Genomic DNA, 23,360 nt, shown 5'->3' with positions numbered 1-23,360 from the left:
GCACTGCTGCCCTGTTTCAATGACACTTCTCACAACGAATCGAATTGGCTTCACAAGGTTCTGCCCTGGAACCTCACAATGTTAGAAATGACTCACATTAATCCATATCTACACGACTTTACCGTGGAGACTTCTATCATTTCATTACCTAGCTTGCCGAATGTTGCAGCCGTGTGATCCGCCAGATTATATCTCGTTCCGACGAGGTCATGTGCGCTTCCCGTGATGTTCCATGTCACATTGTCGACCATATACCTGTTGAAGAACTCCATCCTCTTTGTCATAATTTCTGTTTCTTCTAGCAATTTGAATGCGTTGAGAATGTAGTCTTTGGTAAGGATCACACGCGGAGTCGCCATTGCGTATTTGCTAATTCAATATAGCAGAAGTCTAGTATCCGCTGCTGTTTGAATTGTGATACTCTGTACCATCAGTCATCAGCGGTGTGAGAGTCATTTTATATCTGAAGTCAGATAAAGGCGGAGTTTTGTGGAGCTATCAATCAAAGTCTTATGTTGTGTCGTAGGGTTGCAATACTCTCATTCTATTCTGAGTGGGCTTACTGTACGACCCTTGAGGTGCTGACGGGAGATACCAACCAGAAATGTTCGCTTTGAGTAGACTAATTGCTGATGAACGAGCTATACCTGAAAAATAAAAAAGAGAATAATATGATTACAGTCAAAAGTATGACAGCATGACTCGCTTCTCCAACCATATATCATGGCTAGCAAACGTCCCAATTAAGATTTTTGATGCAGGCAAGGTCCCCAAAACGCCGTAACCGTGCCTAAAGCCTTATTTCGACGTCTTCTGCTTCTTATCGCCATCGCCTCCCTTGTCTTTCTTCTCTTCCTTGTCACCTCCTTCGCCCTTGTTCTGATCATCCTTATCGTCCTCCTTCTTGTCGTCTTCTCCCCCATCCTCATCCTTGTCCTGGTCTCCGCCCTTGTCCTCGTCTCCGCTATCCTTTGACTCTTCGTCACCTTCATCTTGCTGCTCTTCACTGCCATCCTCCTTCTTGCTCTCCTTCCCGTCATCTTTACTGGCTTCCGCCTTGTCGCCTTCTTTACCGCCCTTCTTGCCCTTACTCTTCTTCTTATTTTTCTTCTCCTCCTCTTTCTTGCGCTTCTCTTCCTCTTCCTTCTCCTTCTTTATGCGCTCCTTCTCCTCTTGCTCTAGCTTCTCCCAGTTCACGTACTTCTCAGACTCTGTGCCCGTCTTGTGCAGCTTTTCTCTCAAGTTGCTGAGTCTAGGCCTGTCTGCGCCAATTTTCTCGCGGCCAATCAAGCTGATGAGAATGGCACCGCCGACGATGAAGGTCAGCACGAAACGGTAGGTGCCGTACCATGGCGGAGCCCAGCCACGGTAGGTCGCACGGGTATCAGCACCGTATAGAGCAGTGAATGCGAGGAACTGAGCTGTCAAGGCGAATTGAACGGGCATGAGGAGGGTGGGCCACGCGACTGCTGGGGCGATAACACCCATAGCGTATCGGAAGCGGGTGCGGGCGAGTGAAGGTGTCTTTTCGGCATATTCCAGGCCCTGATCTGCTGTTAGCTTCTGCCAATGTGTCGAGTGCCTTGCAAACTCACCCAGTGAATGGCACCGAGGAACGAGATGATGACCGCTCCGTAGCTTAGTTGAATTGGCTCAAGTAAGTCAAGCCAGCGCTGAGCTGTCTCGGGGCTGATCATGATGTGGTTGAGCAGTTGAGATTGGCTCGGCCAGTCAGTGTTAAGATCCCACCCCAGGTAGACTGTGGCGATTGAGGTGACGAGGTAAGGGACAGTGCCAGCAATGCCCAATGCGTAGGATAGAGGGGGGACGGTCTTGAGCGCGAATGTGTCTTTGACCGTTTCCTAAAAGGAATCAGTTGTCAATGCGACATCGGGAAGAAAGAGACGGGGAAGACGAACAAGATCCTGCTTGACACCTTTTAAGACATCCTGCTCGTCCTTCTTTACTCCCTCACCAGCGCTAGAAGCCTCCTCGAAGACATGCCGGACTGAAGATTGAGTAGATACCTCGTCAGGACGCGCTTCAATCTTCTTCTTGGCCGTCTCCTTCTCGAATTCTACGTCCCTTTTGTCGGGAATGGTCGCATACCGGGAGCGCTGTACTTTGGATAGGGCGGGAAGATTTGCCCGCATGCCAGTTGCTGTAGTAGACCTGGACAAAGGTGAAATAGTCGACGGAGATTTCGTTGAGAAAAGAGACGCTGGTGCAATGGCCCTCTTGGGAGCAATTGCTCGAGTAAGTAGTGGGCGCGTGCTTCGAAGCATGCTGGGCACTCTGTTGGTCGCTGTCGACCTTGGGTTTGTTGACTTAGGGAGGGTCAGAGCTCAATTGGCAAGTTAGAAAGCCACAAAGAAGGAGAAATCTCAGGAACACAGATCTGGACGCTTTCAAATTAAAACAAGCCGCTGTCTCCGAGAAAAGTCCTCGTGGAAATCGTTGACGTGAGTTTTGTTGTGGGCATTTGAAAGCTTGCTGCTCCAGAGTGCCCGAGCTATGCTGCTCGTCAGTGACGTAATGTCTACACGGCCGAGCTCCGTCGCATTGGACATGCATCCACCCCCACGGCGCTCAGCGTACGCCCATCCATCACAATTACAATACGGCAGTATGTAGACATAAAAAGAGACTCGAACAAGACTCTTGATAGATTTTTGCATTGAAGTGAGTTTAAACGGAAACTAAATTAGTAGTAATGAAGCAAAGTTTCTTAGGAATACTTAGGTGATGCAGCATATCTGAGTCAATTGACTTTTGGTAAGGGCCAAGCTGTTTTGCTGGTTGGAAAATACACCCCAACCGTGCATTGAAAAGGCCAAGCATTTCCCACCCCTGGCAACTGCCCCGCCGTTTGATGACGATGAAAAGAGGAAAGCACAGCTGCCATTAGTGAGGGAGCTTAGCGGCCCGTGGCAGCTGAGAGACGAAGGAAACGTCAGAGGGGGAAGCTGCACTCCACCTTCGCCAGAAAAAACAGCGTCATCGCACCTTCCTTGAGCCAACGCCACACAAATCTCAAGCAGTGTGGGCTCTGTCGAGGCTGAGCCACCCAACGCCAGCTTTCAGGTTTCTGTTTCTGTGTGCAGTACATACTGAAATTACACCACACAGACACACGACACGCTACACAATTTCTCTCGAGACCGTCTTTTTCATACCTAGGCCCCATTGCATTTCTGTTCGGCAGTGTAATTCTATTGCCCTTACATCTGATAACGTTACCCGCGTCTGCATTCGAGCAAGCGGCATCCACGCGTCTAGGTCCCTACATCGCACTCGAGCTAGGATACCCCGCTACGTATCAGGCAACCGGCGCTGCACCCAGGAAAGATCCAGCTCATGACGCCGTGCCCACAATCCTCCTGTCCTCAATACTTCAAAACACAATAGGCACGCAGTGCTACTCGTTTCCGACGACAATCTCCCCCTAATGAAGCTACACACACGCCGCTGAATCACCAAAGACGAGCCCCGGCCCGGGTAACGGCCACATCGATTCAATATGCTCGAAGGCCTCGTCGCGGGTCTGCTCAACCGCTTCCTGGGCATGTACGTCAAAAACTTCGATCCGACACAGCTCAAGGTTGGAATATGGTCGGGCGATGTCAAGCTTCGCAACCTCGAGCTCCGCCGAGAAGCACTCGACCAGCTCAAGCTGCCCATAAACGTCGTCGAAGGTCATCTCGGCCAGCTCACCCTCGTCATACCCTGGTCGAACCTGCGCGGCGCCCCCGTCAAGATCTTCATCGAAGATGTTTTCCTTCTTGCTAGCCCGAAGGAGGAGGCACAATACAATGAGGAAGAGGAGGAGCGGCGGAGACAGCGCATCAAGATGGAGAAGCTGGACTCCGCTGAGCTGCTGAAGGAGAGATCCCAGGAGGGTCTCAGCCAGGAGGAGCAGAAACGGAGCCAGAGTTTCACCCAGAGTCTTGTCACAAAGATCGTGGACAACTTACAGGTTACTGTAAAGAACATCCATGTCCGCTACGAGGACTCTATCTCGGCGCCAGGGCACCCGTTTGCTCTCGGCGTTACTCTCGAAGAGTTTAGCGCTGTCTCTACTGACGGTGAATGGCGCCCTACCTTTATCCAGGACTCTACCAAGACTACACATAAGCTTGCGACATTGGGCGCGCTAGCGGTATATTGGAATACGGATACCACACTTCTTGGGTCCGGCAGAGAAGCTGAGGCTTCCGGCGATGATAAGATGGAGCATTCAGAGATGATTGAGACATTCAAAACCATGATAGGAAAAGCCGAAGGAGAGTCCGACCTCAATCACCAGTTCATTCTGAAGCCAGTGAGTGGGCAAGCAAAGATCGAGATGGACAAGAGCGGGGATGTCCACGTACCAAAGTTCAAGGCAAACCTCCTCTTTGACGAAATCGGACTTGTGCTAGACGACGACCAATACCGAGACGCGCTCATGATGGTCGACTTATTCCATTACTTCATCCGGCATCAGGAATATAAAAAATACCAACCAAAGGGCGTCACGCCAAAGGAAGACCCGCGGGCATGGCTCAAGTTCGCAGGAGATGCCGTGCTCAGCAAGATCCACGACAGGAACCGCCGTTGGAGCTGGGACTATTTCCGCGAACGGCGGGACGATCGATTGCGATACATAGAATTGTTCAAAAAGAAGAAGCAGAACCAACAGCTCAGCTCCGAAGAGAACGATGACCTCAACAAGCTTGAGTGGAGACTTGACTACGAAGACCTGCGCTTCTGGCGGTCACTTGCTCGGAATCAATTGAGGAAGGAGAACGCTGCCGCCCTAAGAAAGCAACCGCCAAAACAGGAACAGCAGCAAGGATGGATGTCCTGGGTGTGGGGTTCAAAGCCTCAGCAGCAGACGACTTCAGAGGACGAGAACACACAAATGACTGAGGAACAACGCAAAGAGTTGTACGAAGCCATTGACTGGGATGAAAAAACCGCCCTTGCAGAAGACGTCGAGACACCACGAGACAGTATCAAATTCCAGGTGGAAGCATCTCTCAGTACTGGAAGTTTCACCTTGAAGCAGAATCCTCATGATGATGTCAAAGATCTACTTAGTTTGCATTTTGATGTCTTCAAAGCAAAGGCATTGACTCGCCCTGACTCTTTCCTTGCAGATGTCAGTCTCGGAGGTCTCCGTGTAAATGACGGCACTACTCCAGACAGTCTCTTCAAAGAAATCGTCAGAGTTAAGGATGCTCCAGAAAACAAAAAAAAGAAACGATTATCAATGGTGGAGCTAGAAAAGAGCAGCGAAGAAGCCTTCTTCCAGTTCCAATTAGAGAGGAATCCTCTTGATGGCGAGGGAGACATTGCTCTCATGGCCAAACTTAAGCCGCTTGAGATCGTCTGGAATCCCAATTTCGTGGTTGGCGTTGCCGACTTTTTCAGACCACCTGAACGTCACATGGAGTCTATTACAGCCCTCATGGAGACTGCAGGTGCAACCGTTGAAGGCTTCCGCGAGCAAACCCGTGCTGGACTTGAGTTCGCCTTGGAGGAGCACAAGACTATAAACGCGAAGCTAGATTTGCAAGCGCCTTTGATTATCATCCCCCAGAGCATCAAAACTGAAACCTCGACGTGCCTCATCGTGGATGCTGGTCATATCAGCGTGAACTCTGAATTGGTCGACAAGGATACCATGAAGGAGATTCAATCCAAGCAGAACCAGTCGTATACAGACGAAGATTTCAAACGCCTCGAATCGCTGATGTACGACAAATTCATCGTGAAGCTTACCTCAACTCAAGTTCTCATTGGACCCTCTATTGAGCAGACTAAGTCCCAGCTCATTGAGAAGAATGAAGATCTCAACCTGCACATTGTTGAGAAGATTAGTGTCGATTTCGTAGTGCAGCTATCAATCCTTCCGAAGGCACCAAATTTGACCAAATTGAAGGTATCGGGACACATGCCCCTCCTTCACGCTGCTGTCTCCGACACAAAATATAAGGCTCTCATGAAGATTATTGATGTTGCGATACCCAAGTTTGATGGTCAAGAACCAGAGAGCCAGGCTAGTGAAGACCGTCCGAAGCGTCCTCGACTGTTGAGTAACGTCTCTCGGCGATCGGATCGCTCAACTAGATCTAGCCGCTCCCGACCTAGGAGTGAGCGGAAACGGCGGTCGTCTCAATTCCTGCCTTTCACAACGCAACAGCAGGCCATTGTTCTAGAGGATGTTGACGAAGAAGATGAGAAATTTGTGGATGCCCGTGACGGTCAGAAGAACGAGAAGCTAAAGATGCAACAAAAGTCATTCCAATTCAAATTCGCAGTCGACGAGCTTCGGGGCTCTCTTTATAAGAGTGACCCCGACGGCAAGAAGCCAGACGCTCTACTTGTGGAGCTTGTAGCTCAGCACTTTGACCTTGAGTTCTATCTACGCCCATACGACATGGTGGCAGAAGTGTCACTAGGGTCTGTGACGGTTGATGATTTTGTTGACAACCCGCCAGCGGAGTTCAAGTCAATTGTATCCTCTGGTGACACGGAAGATCGAAAAGAGGAGAAAGAGCTCGTAAAGGTCAAATTTATCAAAGTCAAGAAGGAATCACCCGAGTTCATGTCAGTCTATGATGGAGTGGAGACGAACGTTAATGCCGAGATCTCCACTATCAACCTCATCGTCACTCGCAAAACACTACTCACGCTCCTGGACTTCATTCTGGTCACATTTACAAATAATGACAACAGCCCACCACCATCGCAAAAAGCCATCACAGATGATGGGTCGGAGGTAAATGTCAACGTGGAACCACCTGCCACGCAGGATACTCAAGCAGCTGCAATCAAGGTTAAGGTTGATCTTAAGAGTATTAGGCTCATTCTCAACAATGACGGCATACGCCTAGCGACGCTCTCGTTCAACCAGGCAGATGTGGGCGTCTTCTTGTTGGGGAAAACCATGCGCATCGGTGCAAGGCTTGGAGATCTCTCCTTGGTGGACGATGTGAACGCTGGAGCATCTGAAGAGTCCAGTCTACGCCAGCTTGTCACCATCCAAGGCGATGACTTAGCCGACTTCAGATATGAGACCTTCGACGCTGGCAACAAGGAAGTGTATCCAGGATATGACTCGTCCATTTATCTTCGAGCTGGTTCCATCAAGGTGAACTTCCTCGAGGAGCCGTTCCGTAAGATAATCGACTTCTTAGTGAAGTTTGGCAAGATGCAAGCGATCTTCAATGCTGCACGGCAGGCTGCTGCAAACCAAGCTCAGCAGTTGCAACAATCCAGTAGTCGCATCAAGTTTGATGTGGTTGTCATGACCCCGATCGTTGTCTTCCCTCGACTTGTTGTTCCCGGACGACCTAAGCGTGATCTTGTAACTGCATATCTGGGAGAGATCTACGCTCAGAACAAGTTCGCTCCCCTTGACGACTCTGAGGATGCTGAAATAGCAATGAAACTTTCCGCGGGTATTAGAAACATTCGAATGACCAGCTTGTTTCACTATCCGGAGGACAAATCCGAAGAGCTAGAGATGATCGACCACGTTGACCTTGGATTTAACATCACCTATGCTGAACACAAGCAAGGCGCAAAGCGACCGGAGCTTGAGATCGAAGGTAACATGACAGATCTCAATCTTCGTATTACCCAGTATCAGCTCAAGGCTTTACTTGAGATCTCTAAGTCTGTGCCAGCCGCTTTCGCAGGTGACACAGACGCAAGAGCCGAGGAAGCAGAACAGGACGTGGATGAAAGCACTCTTGAGCGCGCACAAACGATGTCATCTTCAGACGAGTCTCCACAACAAGACCAGCTTATTGACCTCGGTCCAGAACTTGGCAATCATTCTGACACATGGACAAAGCTAGATTTGGTATTTGGCATACATACCATCGGCCTCGAATTGATAAATGCGCCAGAAGATGAGCCCGTAGGCAACCTGGATGGGGCCAGCCTTAGCCGATTCAGTCTGGATAATAGCAAGCTCAAGACGCGAATCCAAGATAATGGCAGCCTAGAAGCCGAGTTCGTCATCTACAGCTTCACAATCAATGATTCTCGTCCTAGGGATACGAACAAGTACCGCCGAATCATGACTAGCAGCAACAAGAACGTACAGCAATTCATGGCGAGCGTCTCGATGACGGGTGGCAAGGAGAGAAACGTCATCGTTGTGGTCGCTGTCGACTCACCAAAGGTCATTTTCGCATTAGACTACCTCTTTGCGATCCAGAGCTTTATAAGTATTGGAATGCAGGCAGATGAACCAAGCCCCATCGAGGAAGAAGAGGCAGAGACGCCAGAGGAGAGCGATGCGGACAGTATGCAGGTGACCTTCACAGGCCAAAAGTCGCAGAAATCTCAGAGCAGCGACAAATCCATCAGCCGGAATGATAAGAAGGAATCCGATGAGTCGAAGATGAACCTTGCTTTTAGGGTCAATGTCGTAGATGCCCAAGTCATACTTATCGCTAATCCTCTGAGCTCCAGCAGCGAAGCCATTGTCTTAGGGACAAAACAGGTTCTCCTTTCGCAGCAACACGCATTGACCTTCCAAGTGTCTCAGGTGGGCATGTTCCTCTGTCGTATGGACCGGTTCGATGATACTCAACTGCGTATCATCGATGATTTCTCGATTCAGATGAGCATGGATAGTTCACGGCCATCATTAACGAGCATCCATGTTGATATCGACCCTCTCGTCTTAAGATTGTCGTTGCGAGACATCCTTCTAGCTTTGCAGATCATTAGTAAGGCGTCCGAGCTCTCAGGAAATGATGAGAAGAAAGATGCAAAGCCCAGTGCAGCGGATCAGAAGGCGAAGGAGTTGAGCAGAGCCGGTCTCAAGCAACGAACTGCTAGTGGCAAGGGTCCATCGACTATGGCAGCCAACAGAACTAGAACTGGCAAGCCAGCAGGAACTATAAGTGGTCGGTCTCAGTCGAATCGCGATGGTCGTCAGCCCCACGATCTTGCGAAGAAGCCACAGCGGCATGAAGAACTTACTGCGACCATCGAAGGTGTGCGTGTCGTCCTCATTGGAGACCTACACGAATTGCCCATCTTTGATTTGAGCATCAAGAATTTCACGGCAACAGCTGAGAATTGGTCGTCGAACCTGAAGGCAGAAGTACCTATTGAGATGTATATTAACATCTACAACTTCTCTAAATCAGCCTGGGAGCCATTGTTGGAACCATGGCAGGTTGGCCTTGGCGTTGCTAGAGAACAAGACACCGGGTTGCTCTCTGTCGATGTGGCATCGAGGAAGACATTCGACATCACTATTACAACCGCGTCGATCGCGCTCGCCTCAAAGTCATTTGCATTCTTGACACAGGACGAAGATGTTTTGAGCAAACCACGTGGAGCCGAGTCGCCATATCGCATCCGCAATCACACGGGGTTCGACATTGTTGTCAGCAGCAAGAACCCGACAAGTGAGGAGAACATTACTCTGCGACTGGAGGATGGCAAGGAAGCACCTTGGAGCTTTGAACATTGGGAGAAGATGCGCGAGAGCATGCTTAGCGAGAGTGCTGCTAGTACAACCGTCGGCGTCCAGCTGGAAGGCAGCGGATTCGATGCCGTCAAGAGCATCAGGCTCAATCGAGAGGGCGAAGTTTTGTACGGCCTCAAGCCGAAACGAGACCAAATCCTCCATCGATTGATGGTTGACGTGAAGTTGGGTCCTGACAATGTCAAATATGTGACGTTGCGAAGCCCGCTTTTGGTGCAGAACGACACGCAGATCCCTGTTGAGCTTGGTGTATTTGATGCACAAGAAGGAGATTTGCTCAAGATCGAGAAGATTGCTCCTGGCGAGAGCCGGCCTGCTCCGGTCGGCGCGGCCTATCTGAAGAGCCTGTTGGTGAGACCCGATAGTGGCTTTGGATATCAGTGGTCAAGCGAAACACTTTGGTGGAGAGATCTACTGAAACGACCGACTCGAACAATGGTTTGCAAGGGTGAACACGGAGAGCCATTCTACTTCCAGCTGAACGCCTCCTTTGATAGGGCAAATCCGATGACAAAGTATGTAATCCCAGTAAATGCGCCAATCGTACCTCTAACCTAAATTCCTAGGAACTATCCCTACATGAAGCTTAAGCTGTCGGCCCCTGTCACACTTGAGAATCTTCTCCCGTATGACTTCAAGTATCGCATCTACGACAAAAACACCAAGAAGGACTGGACAAACTTCCTCAGAAAGGGGGGTGTCAGCCCTGTCCATGTGGTGGAGCTCTCGCATCTCTTGCTGCTTAGTGTTGACATGCAAGACACCGTGTTCAAACCGAGCGAGTTTGCAATCATCAACTCTGGAAATGCAGAGGACTTCAAGAAGGAATCATCGGTTGTCTGCCGCGATGACCAAGGTTTGAACCTCCGCCTCAAATTGCATTACCACCGTGTGCCAGATAGTGGAGGTGCCTTCAAGGTGACCGTCTACAGCCCTTATGTCATCCTCAATAAGACTGGGTTAGAACTCAGTATTCGATCGAAGGGCTTCCTACAGCAAGCGAAGTCTGCTGCCGGTCAGCCTCTGATTGACTTGGCAGACCAGGAGCACAAGGCTGTGCCATTGATGTTCTCTTTCGGAAACGATGATCAACGAAACCGCGCATCATTGAAAATTGGAGACTCGGATTGGAGCAAACCGCAAAGTTTTGATGCCATTGGCAGCACGACTGAAGCAGTGCTCCAAGCTTCTGGTCGGAATGCCGAGATCCATGTCGGCATCACTGTCGAAGCCGGCGAGGGCAAATACAAGATGACAAAGGTCGTTACACTTGCCCCCCGTTACATTATCAAGAACAGATTGGGCGAGGACATTAATATTCGCGAACCAAGCTCTTCGAGCTTGATGTCACTCAAGACCGGACAGCTCCAACCCCTGCACTTCCTCCAGAAGAGCCAAGTCAAGCAACTTTGCCTTTGCTTCCCTGGGGTAAACAACCAGTGGACGTCCCCATTCAACATATCCGACTTGGGTACAACTCACATCAAGATTGCGAAGGCCGGTCAGCGGCAGCGCCTCGTGCGTGTCGATGTTCTTATGGAAGATGCAACCATATTCTTGAATCTCAGTATAGAGAAAAAAAATTGGCCATACTCGATGCGAAATGAGAGCGACACTGAGTTCACCTTCTATCAAGCCAATCCGAATATTGATGATGATGGTGTCGAGGATCGGTCTGGCTGGCGGCCGATCAGATACCGGCTCCCGCCACGCAGCATCATGCCATACGCGTGGGATTTCCCTGCTGCGAAGCATCGCGAGGTGGTAATAGCGGCTTACGGAAAGGAACGACATGTTAAGCTTGCAGAGATAGGCAACCAAGTGCCTATGAAGTTTGCAGCGACGAACGGCGGGCAGAAGATCATTGACATTAATGTCGCAGCTGATGGGCCGACCCAAACTCTCATCCTTTCCAACTTCAAGCCGTCAAAGAGTCTTTACCGTCAGAAGTCACATGCGGGCTCAAGAGGCAACGTTAGCACTGAAGGATTTGAGGCCAAGAATATGGACACTGGCGTGACCTTCAGAGCTCAGCTCAAGTTGGCTGGAATTGGCGTGTCACTTATCAACGCGCAGCTAAAAGAGCTTGCTTATGTCACATTCCGAGACGTACAGCTTCGCTATAGCGAGTCGCCGCTTTACCAGACAATCAGCTTGGCGGTGAAATGGATACAAGTTGACAATCAACTGTACGGCGGTATCTTCCCTATGATATTATACCCGAGTGTCGTTCCAAAGCGGGCACAGGAGGTTGATGCTCACCCTTCGTTGCATGCGATGGTCACCAGAGTGAAAGACGACTCCTATGGCGTTCTATACATCAAATACGCGACGGTTTTGCTGCAGCAAATGACAGTGGACTTGGATGAAGATTTCATCTTTGCTGTGCTCGATTTCTCGAAGGCTCCTGGTGCAACTTGGACAGAGTCAGAGGAGGAGGGCAGACTGTGTGACGACAGCCTGGAGATACCCGAGCCGAAACAGGAGCAGTCGGGTCAAGACATCTACTTCGAGCTGCTCAATATCCAACCCCTCCAAATCGATCTATCCTTTGTGCGCACTGAACGTGTCAATGCCGAGGACAAGACATCTTCTCGCAATCCGCTGATGTTCTTCTTCAACATTATGACAATGGCAATCGGCAACGTAAATGATGCCCCCTTGCGGCTCAATGCATTGATCCTAGACAATGTTCGAGTGTCAATTCCCGTTCTCACCCAGAATATCTCAAATCATTATAGTCAGGAGGCCATCTACCAGATACACAAGATTCTCGGATCTGCAGACTTCCTAGGCAATCCTGTCGGCCTGTTCAACAACATCAGCTCAGGCATTGCTGATGTCTTCTATGAGCCGTACCAGGGCCTCATTATGTCAGATCGACCAGAAGATCTTGGTCTCGGTCTAGCTAGAGGTGCGGGCTCATTCGCGAAGAAGACGGTCTTTGGTGTCAGCGACTCGTTCTCGAAGTGGACCGGTGCCATGTCGAAGGGCCTTGCTGCTGCTACGCTTGATAAGCAGTTCCAGGATCGAAGACGCATTACGAGAGCGAGAAATCGACCGAAGCACGCTCTGTATGGAGTGACGGCTGGTGCAAACAGTCTCTTTACTTCTGTCGCGTCGGGTGTCGGCGGTTTAGCCCGAAAGCCACTTGAGGGTGCTGAGCAGGAGGGAGCACTTGGATTCTTCAAGGGCGTCGGTAAAGGCGTGCTAGGGCTAGCCACGAAGCCAGCAGTTGGTGTTCTTGATCTTGCCTCCAACGTGTCCGAGGGAATTCGAAATACCACCACTGTTTTCGATGGCTCTGAGCTTGACCGAGTCCGTCTGACGCGCTTCATCCCCTCAGATGGTATCGTACGTCCGTACAACCAACGGGAGGCTCTGGGACAGTTCTGGCTCAAACAGGTCGACAATGGCAAGTACTTTAACGAATCGTACATTGCCCACCTCGAGCTGCCGCGCGAAGACATGGTGGTCATGGTGACCTTCTCTCGGATTCTGCTGATCAGGAGTCGGAGACTGACGACGGAGTGGGATGTGCCTCTCAAGGATGTTCAGACCATCGCCAAAGAGAGGACCGGTCTCAGCCTGACACTCAGAGGAGGCACAAATGGGCCATTCATTCCGATTGGCGAAGAAAGTAGCCGTACCTTCTTGTACAGAATGATTGCTGTGGCAGTGGAAGAGTTCAATCGACGGTTCAAAGGATTAGAATAGGACGGGTCAAATATGAAGGAAGAGACGGCAAAGGACGGGCGGTCCCTCAGGTCGCTGATTCATTCTTATCATCCTGCATGGCGGTAGACTGTAAAAAGGCTCATGGGCTGGCAAAGATTGGAGTCTCGCATCTTCTTTTTATGTCTTGTGTACGAATTCCCTAGAAACGAAAAAATCATATTCATAAGTATGCTTGGTGATCATTGAGTCGAAAGTGAAGTAATTGGTCGCGTTGATGACCACCAGGTGAAATGTTAATTGCCCAGGACGAGCTCGCGGAATGGCCGTCTTTCACATCGTATAATATTTACACATCTAATTCTGCCCTTTATACAAAGTCCTTGGATACAGACACGGGCGGCACCGTGACCACCTCGGTGGCATTCATGTCGCCTCCTCTATATGCATACGTAAATGTCCAGCCGGAACCAGCCCCGCCATGCTCGCCGTTGTTGTTGACAACCACGATGCCGCTGGCCACCTCGGGATACTTTCTCAGCATGCGCTTCACGACATCCTCCGCAGCCTCTGTGGGGGTCATGCCCTGCCGCAAGTTCTCTACGGCCTGGTAGCAAGGGAGGAATCGCATCATGATGTCACCATCGCCGGTCGCGCCGCAGCCTCCTACATCGCCGTCGACATAGGATCCGCTGCCGGTGATGGGGCCGTCGCCTACACGGCCTGGGATCTTGTGCGAGGCACCATTGGTAGATGTCCCTGCCGCCATTGTTCCAGAGGAGTGGATGGCGATCATGGAGATGGTGTCGTGCGACGCCTGCGACGCGGATGCGGGCGTGAAACCGCGCTGCAGTGCATCCGGGTACGCGTCCCGCCTGTGCACAGCAGCAGCAGCAGCAGCAGCGTCACCACCAGCGAGCGCCGCATCCCTCCGCTCGACGACAGCAAGCGGCGTGTACGGCCCACACGCCGTCGTCGGGTCCGGCGTGACGTTGATCCTATAGTTGGCCTGGCAGTCCGCGGCCCTCCACTCGGCGCACTGCCGCGCCGACGCCTCGGTGGTGAGGTTCTGCTCGAGGAAGCCGTTCTGCACGGCAAACAGCGTGGCCTGGTCGCCGGCCAGCAGCGTGTGGGTGGTGTGCTCGAGGACGGCGCGCGCGACGGAGACGGCCTCGCGCACGCGGCGCAGCGCGGCGACGGCGCCCGACTTGAGCGTCGTGCCGTCCATGATCATGGCGTCCAGCGTCGTCTCGCACGCCTCGTCGGGCGAACCCCCGTAGCCGACGCTGCCGTCGCATTGGTTGCGCTCGCAGGTCGAGCAGCCGATCTCGACGGCGTCGAGGGCCGACGTTGAATCCGGAGAGATGAGGGCCTGGTAGGCGGCGTCGGTGGCGGCGGTGAAGGGCCCGCCCCAGGTGTTGATCACCATCGGCAGGCCGGGAGATGGGCTGGTCAGGGCAGTCAGGGCATGGCCGAGGAGGTTGCTGAGGATGAGGATGAGGATGAGGGGCAGCGAGGTAAGACGGAGCACCTCGTGGCGCAACATCGTAGATTCAGACCTGCGAATTACAGCTCAGAGACCGTGGCGCAGTCCCCGACGCATGTTATGTAATGAGATGATGATGATGGACGGTCCAGTATTGAGAAGCTGGCCACCGCCCTCGTCAGTCAGTCGTCTCTGCTTGGTGTTGACTGTGTACATGTACATAACATTGCCTGGAGACGTTGCAGTGGGATGTGGAGCGAAGAGGCGGCTAAACAAGCTTTACCACTCCCTAATACATCTCGGGGTCTCTGTCTAGTCACAAACAAAACAGCCCAGGTGCTGTGCTTCCAGGCAGAAGCAATTTGATCAAAGCAACTGATCGTTTGAATTAGAAATTGACTTGACATTTAATTCATGGAAGAGGAGGAAGACGGAAGGAGGCATAACGTTAACCTCTGGTGGCCCACGCTTCCCCGGTTCCTTGCTACAGCACCGAGAGCACCTACAATGGGTGGCCTAGTCACAGCCTAAGCACTCCACTAACGTTGGCGGCTCTCTAACGATGAACCACTGGGCCCTCTGGGTCGTCCAAGCCACGCCGTTTTGTATAGCCTTCATCTCCTCAAAAGTCTTGGTCGTATGCTATATGCAAGTGATCATGACAGAGAATAGAAACAAATAGGCAACGGCAGTTGTGAGTTCGGGGCTTTGGCATTGCACGCATTCGACGTCGTCTCAGCGGGGTGTTTTCCATCATGTATTGGATCAGAAAACTTGTCATAATCGTCAAGACGTAAGCAGTAGCCGTGAAAAAGTACAAGAACACCTTCGGTAGTCCAACAGCCTCACTTTCCTTTAACCAGGGAGCTTGACTACTGGCATCTAATCAGGCCGGCAAACTGTAGATGCAGGTACATGACTAGTACCTCTTTCGGCCGACTGACAAGAGCATGCCTCCCACTCATTTTGCCGCGAGACATGCGGCTGGGTCAGGGAAATACAAGTCCCTGCTCGGTATCCTTCTCTCAACATCGAGACAGCAGCTGTGAATGAAAAGGCTTGCCGCAACACGCTAATGCAAGGTGGGTAGGGTGCTAAGGGGGAACACGACGTCAAATGATGTGCGGAATTAAAGTCTCAAGCCCAGTCCCACGAAGCGCCCCGATGCTCTAATCCCGATGCTCTAATGTTATGCAATTATGATATAAGTTTCCTGAAGCTCACCTGCACCCTCATCCTGGGGATATTTCTTGCTTGTTTATGCTTCCCCTGCCACAGTCTCACTCTGTTCATCACTTTGTGACCATGGAGTTGACAACCGACTCGGTCATAACGCTTGTATTAGGACTGTGTATTGGTGTGCCTTCGTTATGTATTGCACTTATGACTTGGTGGGAGACTAGACGATCTTCGTTCCACTCGCGCACTAGTATGTTACTCGTGCGAAATTGACTGATAACTTCATACGTTTCGCTAAAAAGCTCTGAGGTCTTGATCCCGAATCGATGGATCATATCTTTCGCGAGCGGCTAGACAGATCGATGATCCACTCGAACAATTATGCTCTTCCGCCAAGCTATCTGGTCGACCCCAGGACCTCACCCGTTCAAAATCATTATGAGATACATGCGTGGTGTACCGAAACCTCGACACCATCGAGTAACTAGCAATAACGACAGAGCTAGCCGTACTTCAATTGGAATGGAAGGAACAGGAGTGTATCTTTGCCGTAGTAAATTGTCTAGTGTCAGTAGCTCTAAGGAAACGTGTAGCTGAAAGGCTTCCACTACGGGGTCATTTTATAAAAAAAAGAAAAAGCTTTGTATAAGATTTTTTTTTTATTCGGCTTGTCAAGTCTATCCCTGAAATACGGACCGCGTAGCTAAATTGCAGGAACCCTCCACCTGGTCCAGCCGATCAATTATCTCAAGTTAGAACATAGCTCTAAGCATTTGACCCCTGGGGAGCGAACTGTGGTGTGTTCGTCCTCATCTCCCTACTTCTCACTGGACTTTGATATGGAGGGAGATTGTTGGCATAGGGACTACTGCTCAGCTAGTTTGTCTTCCCTAGTGACAATCTCAGCTTTCTTGTACTATCGGTTGAGGCTGTAGCAGGGACAGATTGTTCATTCTTTTCGTCATTGTACTTCCAAGCATGCAAAAGATCGAGATAGCTTGACTTAGTGATCGCTTTCCAGTACTCTCACTACTTGGCGAGGTTTTCAAAGCATGCATCAGAGTCCGCCATCGAATGTGACCGAGAACAGTCTTGTAGCAAAAACCAAATTTGATCAGTTATTAAGCTACGCTGTGTCGACGTTATTCTGCTTTTTCGCAGCACTTGTGGATTCCCTACTAAGATCGAGTACCTAATATTTCCATACGGACAGTACAAACCCCGCGGCCTACTCACCAACGTCACTCCTAACTCTATCTGGATAAAGAACTGTTTCTGTTTGCTGGCAAGGCTGTGTTTTGAGGGCAGATCTTGTAAACTGCGTTTATATGGGTCTGGCAAATCTGCTCGGAGGTCTGTATCGGTATCTAAACTTGCCTACTCATCGTGAACCTATGTATGGAACATGCGACGACAAATTCAAAGCCAATGCAACGGGTGGCAAAGTAACGAACATGTTGCGTCAATTGGCATGCAACTTCGGCCAATAGAAAGTATCGGGGGCCCGACAATGGTCGAGTCATTATTGAGCTGTTTCAGTGCTTGAGCCGGAGGATATGTGCTTGAGACTCAAAGTAGGAAGATGCAAAAGGCGCTCTGATTATGTTGCCATCAGCATCTGTTGTTGCACTTTGAGGCACGATGTCGTGTCAGAGTCATCAAATGGAAATAGTTAGAGGGTGTGGGAGTGGGAACCCAGGTCCAAACAGATTGCAATAATTTCGAAGCCAAACTCAGAGCCTCGTCTCGTGTTCAGCATGATCTGCAAGCCCATTCACATAGATGGTGTGGGTCGAGGATTTGACTACATGAATACCAATAGTGGTGTCTTACACCATTTGGCGACAGTACAATGACCCTGGTTACTTGCAGCCCGGTACTTGTATATTCGCCAATACTAATATTCGTGGCACATCCTGTTCACTGTGATTCTATGATATCTTGTTTTTCAGAATACGTGCCTGTCTATTTCCGCAAGACCGCTACACTAGAATGGGAAGACTCTCAAGCGAAGGTATCATCGCTATTTGTATGGGCCTTGGCATCGAGCTATTCTCATTGATTATAGCGTTCATGACATGGTGGGAGACTCGACGATCGTTCGTCCATGCACAGAAATGTGAGTCAAACAGGGTAGGTCAATCGACGGAGTAATATTGTTAATTTGAGTTCCATAGTTCAGTGACTCGACCCTGAGGCTATAGATCAACTTTTCCAGCGGCTGGTCGACAGTGCAACAACCGTCTCCAATCAGTCTCCATCTACAATTTCTGTCCCAGTTCACAATACCAACGAACATAACCAAGGTGTTCATCAAATGCAAAGCCGGCATACATGGCTCTCGTCCATTTCGGAACCTCACCTTTTCCCCGGGCATCATATACAACGCAACCTATCATTATCATCCCTCGCCAGTTTTCATCCTCGCAATGCTTTGCACTGGAATTGAAGCCGCCTGGGGACATGGAACGACGTCATTCTGCTTAAGCTGAGGAATAAAGTATTGAGATGAGGTCTTGAGGGAATACGAGAGGCAGAGGGGGTGAACAGATAAGAAAGATACAGAACCTGCAGAACGCCAACCGCAACAATGGACAAAGAGAGAGATAGATCGTGTTTTATTGAGATATTTAGGTGTCTGGACATGCTGATATAATATAAAAAGAGCACTAAAGCATATCCAATATATACGAGCAGCTGAGAGACAGGAATAAAGAGATGGGTCATTACTTTTATTACCTTAGTCTGGTGAGTGGATCAATGACGATAACATCTTATATTCACTCGTGAAACATGAGGATCTGATAAGAACGGATTGGTTTGTGAGAAAGCGGTTGTCTTTGATTCCATATGTTCGTGTCTTCACCGTGTCTTTGACTGAGATTGGAGCAGACATCAGGCGTGACTAGCAGACAAAGGAGGACGCCAGGTCTTGGAAGGTCAGGTGACTACTGGCTGGGGTCTGAGATAAGGGGAGGCCGCGCTGCATGCATTTCCCGAGCTCATATTGCGTACTAGCTAACTAGGTACTGAGTGGAGGCGCTACTTTCTTACATGCTTGCTCTACCTTCATATTACCAAGGTATAACGGCACGACATCTTCTACTACAAGGCTAAGGCCTCGATTTAGTGCCTGTGTACTTGCCTGCCTTGAAAGAGATTATCATCGAGTTCTTCTACTTAATTAGTGTCAGAGGGCGTAAGTTACCTTGTTATTGCTATCGACAAGGGTAATAGTGGCTTGACTATCGTTGCTTCTATGCTTCTTCTTCCTCCCTACTGTATAGAGACCCTCCCGTCGGCCATATCATTTCTTATTCTCTCAGTATATTATATAGCAGCCGCCCACCCATACAATACCTCTCAAAATAACAGTAGCCAAATACCTATAGAAAAAGCTCATAGATAGCCTCATATCTGTCCAAAGGCAAGGTTATATAGATATAACACACCCGTACTTATCCTTTGACAGCTATAACGACAAAAGGTCACTTAGAGCCCTCACATGGGCTGCTGACCTAGGTATCGCTTTATAGGATATGATCGATATCTTTGGGCTGCTGTTCACAAACGGGGAGCTTAGAGGTTGCTGAGGATGAGGATGAGTGGCAGCGGGACATGTGTGAGCTCCCCGCGACGGGGCATCGTGGATTCAGGCCTGCCAAGGATTGCAGGTCAGAAGAGTGTGTCCCAAAACAGCTGAGACGACAAACTAAATTTATATACTTCTTCTATTGATTCCCCCTCTGTATCGTATCCGTGGAATTGCCTTTTAAATTTGCGGGGCGAATCAACAAGCTTATCGGTCGCCAAGGCTCGGTCCTCTCCCGTATGGGCATCTCATTTTGAACACCTCGATCCTTGTTCTCTGTGTGCACTCGATTGAAGGTGAAATTGATGCTCAAATTCTGAACACATGACGTTGTTTAATATAATGATATCCCCGACCAAGGCTTTTAACGTCAGCCGCTGCAATGATGCGAGCCAGACATCCATTATAAAGAGCCCTCCACTTCAATGCCTCTTGAACAAACCCGATGAGCATGGCTACGACGGATAACGGAATTCCACTCAATGAAGTAGTTGCTGCAAATGAAAGGTTCAATTTTTGCTATGGCGCATTGCAAATATGCTCCTAAAAGCAGATTGGTTCTGCGCTGGTGCACTATTTCCACTGGCAACCAGCCACGAGCCACGAGCCACAACCCCGACCAGACTCTCATGATCTCAACCTTACCGTGGTAATGGTACAAAACCACCATCTGTATCTGGAACGAGAGAGGAATACTTCTATTTCCATCGTTTGTAGTAGCATCTCGGGGCGGAAGAACTTGTGTTGTGCTAATTAACTAGCTCAATCAAACGAGGTGTGGAGGCAATTGATAATAACAGGGTACGGAACAGAGTGGAAAATGTGGGAGGTTGGAGCTCAGGCTCAATTTTGATTGGAGTCTAGCAGTGCCCAAGGCGTGATAATGTACCGCAAAGACAATCTTACCCGTCCCTTTGCAGCACTAGGTGCATCCAGCCAGCTAATTTAGAATTTTGAGATTCGCCTATTAGTTTGGGAGATCTGTAGTCGAATCCTGCAGGTGTGATTGGAGACACGCTGGTGCGGGCAGTCTTGAGCAGGAGCAACCTGCTCATAAGTTGCGAGGGAAAGGTGATCCAACCAGAAGTAGCACAAACCACACTCAGACTAAGATATAAACACAAAAGAATTCTTGTTCATATGTTCGAAACCTACCCTGGTATCTCTCAAGTATGGTGGCAACATGGAAGCTCTGTCTACTGAATCTATCATCGCTATCGTCGAAGGACTGTTTTTTTGGCATATCCTCACTCATAGTTGCCGTGATGACATGGTGGGAGGCCGGGCGTGCCTTTCGATATCCACGAAGCAGTATGTTCTATCGTCTATACTCTAGAAATAACTAGTGTTAACAGTGCCATAAGCTGGGACTGTCGACCCGGAAGCTGCAGACCGCTTGTTCCAGATGCTGATCGACCAGCCAAGTGATTGCACAAAAATGCGACCCCTCTCCATCAGCTGATGGAGCCAAGAGAGTCATCAGGTACAATATCAACGGACTCTATCGTGGTCGACTGGAAGTTAAATCGTCTTGCCCCTTGCGAATTGGGACCGTGATCCTCGAGCTGGCTACCGCGAGGATTAAGACATGAGCGGAGGAACATATGGCACTGAGGTGAGACCTTGAGGTGACAGGCACAGGGGGATCCCAAAGATTCACGGGGAGCGGCAGAAAGCGGGATTTTAAGTAGCTCAGCGTTTGCCCTGTAGTTAGCCATCTTAGGTGTAGCATTGTAACCACTCTAAATGCAGGGCATGTATTGACTACTGTCCCCCTATCTTAGGGTTGGTGATTTGTGCCAGATAGTATTGGGGTAGTTTCAGAGGCTTGCGTGCGATGAGATCCGTCGGGAAGAGAATACATACTCTGTTATCACAAGTGAACATAGGGTCCTGTCCTGAGCAGTTATGACACCAAGCTTCGCTATTAAAAGCTTGAAATAGGTACAATGCGTATGTCCTGAGCCTGGAATCTCAAGGGTGCCCAATTACTGACCCCCCGTGAAAATTGCTTTGGTCCCCAGAAACCGGCAGCCCAACATCTCATTGGCTGAAAACTGCGTGCGCCACCCTCACAGCCGCGATCGCAGCTCTTACTCGAGATTAGTTGCCGCATATGTGGCTGAAGCAAGTGCGATAGACTTAAGAGTAACTAAAGTGCCACCACCTAAGTGCAAAGCAATTGTCAATAAGCTGCTGGTGGTGGCTGTTTGCAGGAAAGGCGAAATTTTCATCCCTTTCTTTCTATCATGGAAGGAGACGGTGGATGCGCGCAGGCTTGAGGAAGTGCCTTTGAAAGCGGGAGGCCCGTGATACTATTCTTTACTTGATGCAAGCGAAGGTTTGTTTCTCTTTCCTCTGTGTCAACTTAGGCACTAATAGGGTGGCGAATCTCCCCTGGAGTAAAAATCATTGCCGCGCCTTCGACTTGGTCTTCCTCACCCGGCAACTTCGCCATCACACTGCCTAAACATTTGAAACCGAGATACCTATATAGGTGTTCTCCGTTACTACCTGCCACGACGGTCACCACCAGGCCTTCTTCCGCTGCTCTTTTCATTCCCCACTCACAAAGTAGTTTGCCGTAGCCATGCCTTCTGTGGTCCGGATGAGTCCCTAGGATCTGTAGGTGAAGCTGCTCATTGCCGCATTCGACGAAATACTTCCTTGCTTCTGCCGCGGCCAGTCTGAACGCCTTCTCTCTGTCTAGATTTACATCTCTCCGGATGCCATCACCCTGCTCCGCGATGTACAGCATTGCTAAACCTGTCAGTCAATGGAGCTAAAGTTTGTCACTGTATTTTTGAAATGCCTACGGTTTTGCGACTCATATGATGGGCCCTCTTGCCGTTTGTTGATGTATGACACATCCCATACGGAGAAAGCTGTGATCTTGCCCCTCTTAATTTTTGGTATTGTGGTTGCGCTGCTGTTCATTGAATGACCAAATGAATTGGAGGATTCCGCACTAGCAGTTGCTTCACTTGCGTCATCTGAAAAGTCCTGTACTGCAACAAGTACTTGCCAGTCATCAACCGTCGGATCTAGGAACTGCTCATATAATATCTTTGTATACTTATACAGATCTTCAGGATATTTCTCGCGATATGGAAAACGATAATTCCATTGTGGGTCGTCGGGCATGGATTTGAGAACTAGTTGGACGATATCGTCGACATCATCAGGAGTAGCCACGCGCAGGTGAACCATACTGATAGAGACTAGTAGGTGACTCAATAGTAATACGTGGAAGGAGAAAGCTGTTCGAAGAATAACTTGTGATGCACTACCAAGACTCATCTAAGCATGTGACTTGGATTTGCACGTACCATAGGCGCTTTCAAAGTTGGCGGCTTCAGAATTTGTGAGGCTGAAGGGTGTTGTGGGCGTAGGACCAATCAGCGAAACACGGTCTCTGAAGTAGAAACGCGGTGTCGAAAGAGGAAATGCGGTGGCCAGCAAAACGAGGCAGGCATGCCGACCACCCAAAGCGTCCAGTTCCTTGCAGTAGAAGCTGTACGTACAACAGCCTCGTGCATCCCGTGTGCGGGGCTAGCATAAATACCGCCACACATCCGATCCGACTTAGTCAATCATCGTCTGACGCTGCCACCTTGATCACCAAACCCGACGTTTGCCTCCCCTTCTTCTCCCCAATATGCCCAATAAAACACCACAACCCAACCTTGAAGATAACCCTGATGCCTCTACGAAGCAAAGCAAACCCCACACAAGCCAAGGCCATGAGCCGTCCCGCGGAGGCGCACCGCATCGCCAAGCCATTGAACCGTTCGTGACAGCAGGCTCGTCTTTATCTTTATCTCCAGATGCGCCCGAAATTCTCAATGAAGCCCTTCAACCTGCCCATGCGCAAAACGATGACGAGTTGTTTTCCGAACTCATTCTCCCTACCGATGGCCATGATT

The 23,360-nt window shown here is 49.9% G+C and overlaps 3 protein-coding genes across 3 annotated transcripts; 1 reads left to right on the top strand and 2 right to left on the bottom strand.

The window, feature by feature from the left end:
- Window positions 1–798: 798 nt before the first annotated feature.
- On the bottom strand, window positions 799–2,153 carry UCRPA7_8446 (putative mitochondrial inner membrane protein 1 protein; the record flags this gene model as incomplete). Its single annotated transcript, XM_007920959.1, has 3 exons — window positions 799–1,545; window positions 1,596–1,862; window positions 1,920–2,153. 3 exons carry the CDS (start codon window positions 2,151–2,153, stop codon window positions 799–801), a joined length of 1,248 nt encoding a protein of 415 aa, XP_007919150.1.
- A 1,367-nt stretch (window positions 2,154–3,520) lies between these two features.
- Window positions 3,521–13,219, top strand: UCRPA7_8445 (putative vacuolar protein sorting-associated protein 13 protein; the record flags this gene model as incomplete). Its single annotated transcript, XM_007920958.1, has 3 exons — window positions 3,521–9,853; window positions 9,950–10,017; window positions 10,069–13,219. The coding sequence occupies 3 exons, from the start codon at window positions 3,521–3,523 to the stop codon at window positions 13,217–13,219; spliced, it is 9,552 nt and encodes a 3,183-aa protein (XP_007919149.1).
- Window positions 13,220–13,547: 328 nt separating this feature from the next.
- Window positions 13,548–14,723, bottom strand: UCRPA7_8444 (putative n -(beta-n-acetylglucosaminyl)-l-asparaginase protein; the record flags this gene model as incomplete). Its single annotated transcript, XM_007920957.1, has 1 exon — window positions 13,548–14,723. One exon carries the CDS (start codon window positions 14,721–14,723, stop codon window positions 13,548–13,550), a length of 1,176 nt encoding a protein of 391 aa, XP_007919148.1.
- Between the last annotated feature and the right edge of the window lie 8,637 nt (window positions 14,724–23,360).

This window comes from Phaeoacremonium minimum (genome assembly GCF_000392275.1).
Source record: "Phaeoacremonium minimum UCRPA7 unplaced genomic scaffold PA7_03_scaffold_594, whole genome shotgun sequence".
NCBI lineage: Eukaryota > Fungi > Ascomycota > Sordariomycetes > Togniniales > Togniniaceae > Phaeoacremonium > Phaeoacremonium minimum.
This window is presented reverse-complemented; position numbering and strand designations above follow the sequence as displayed.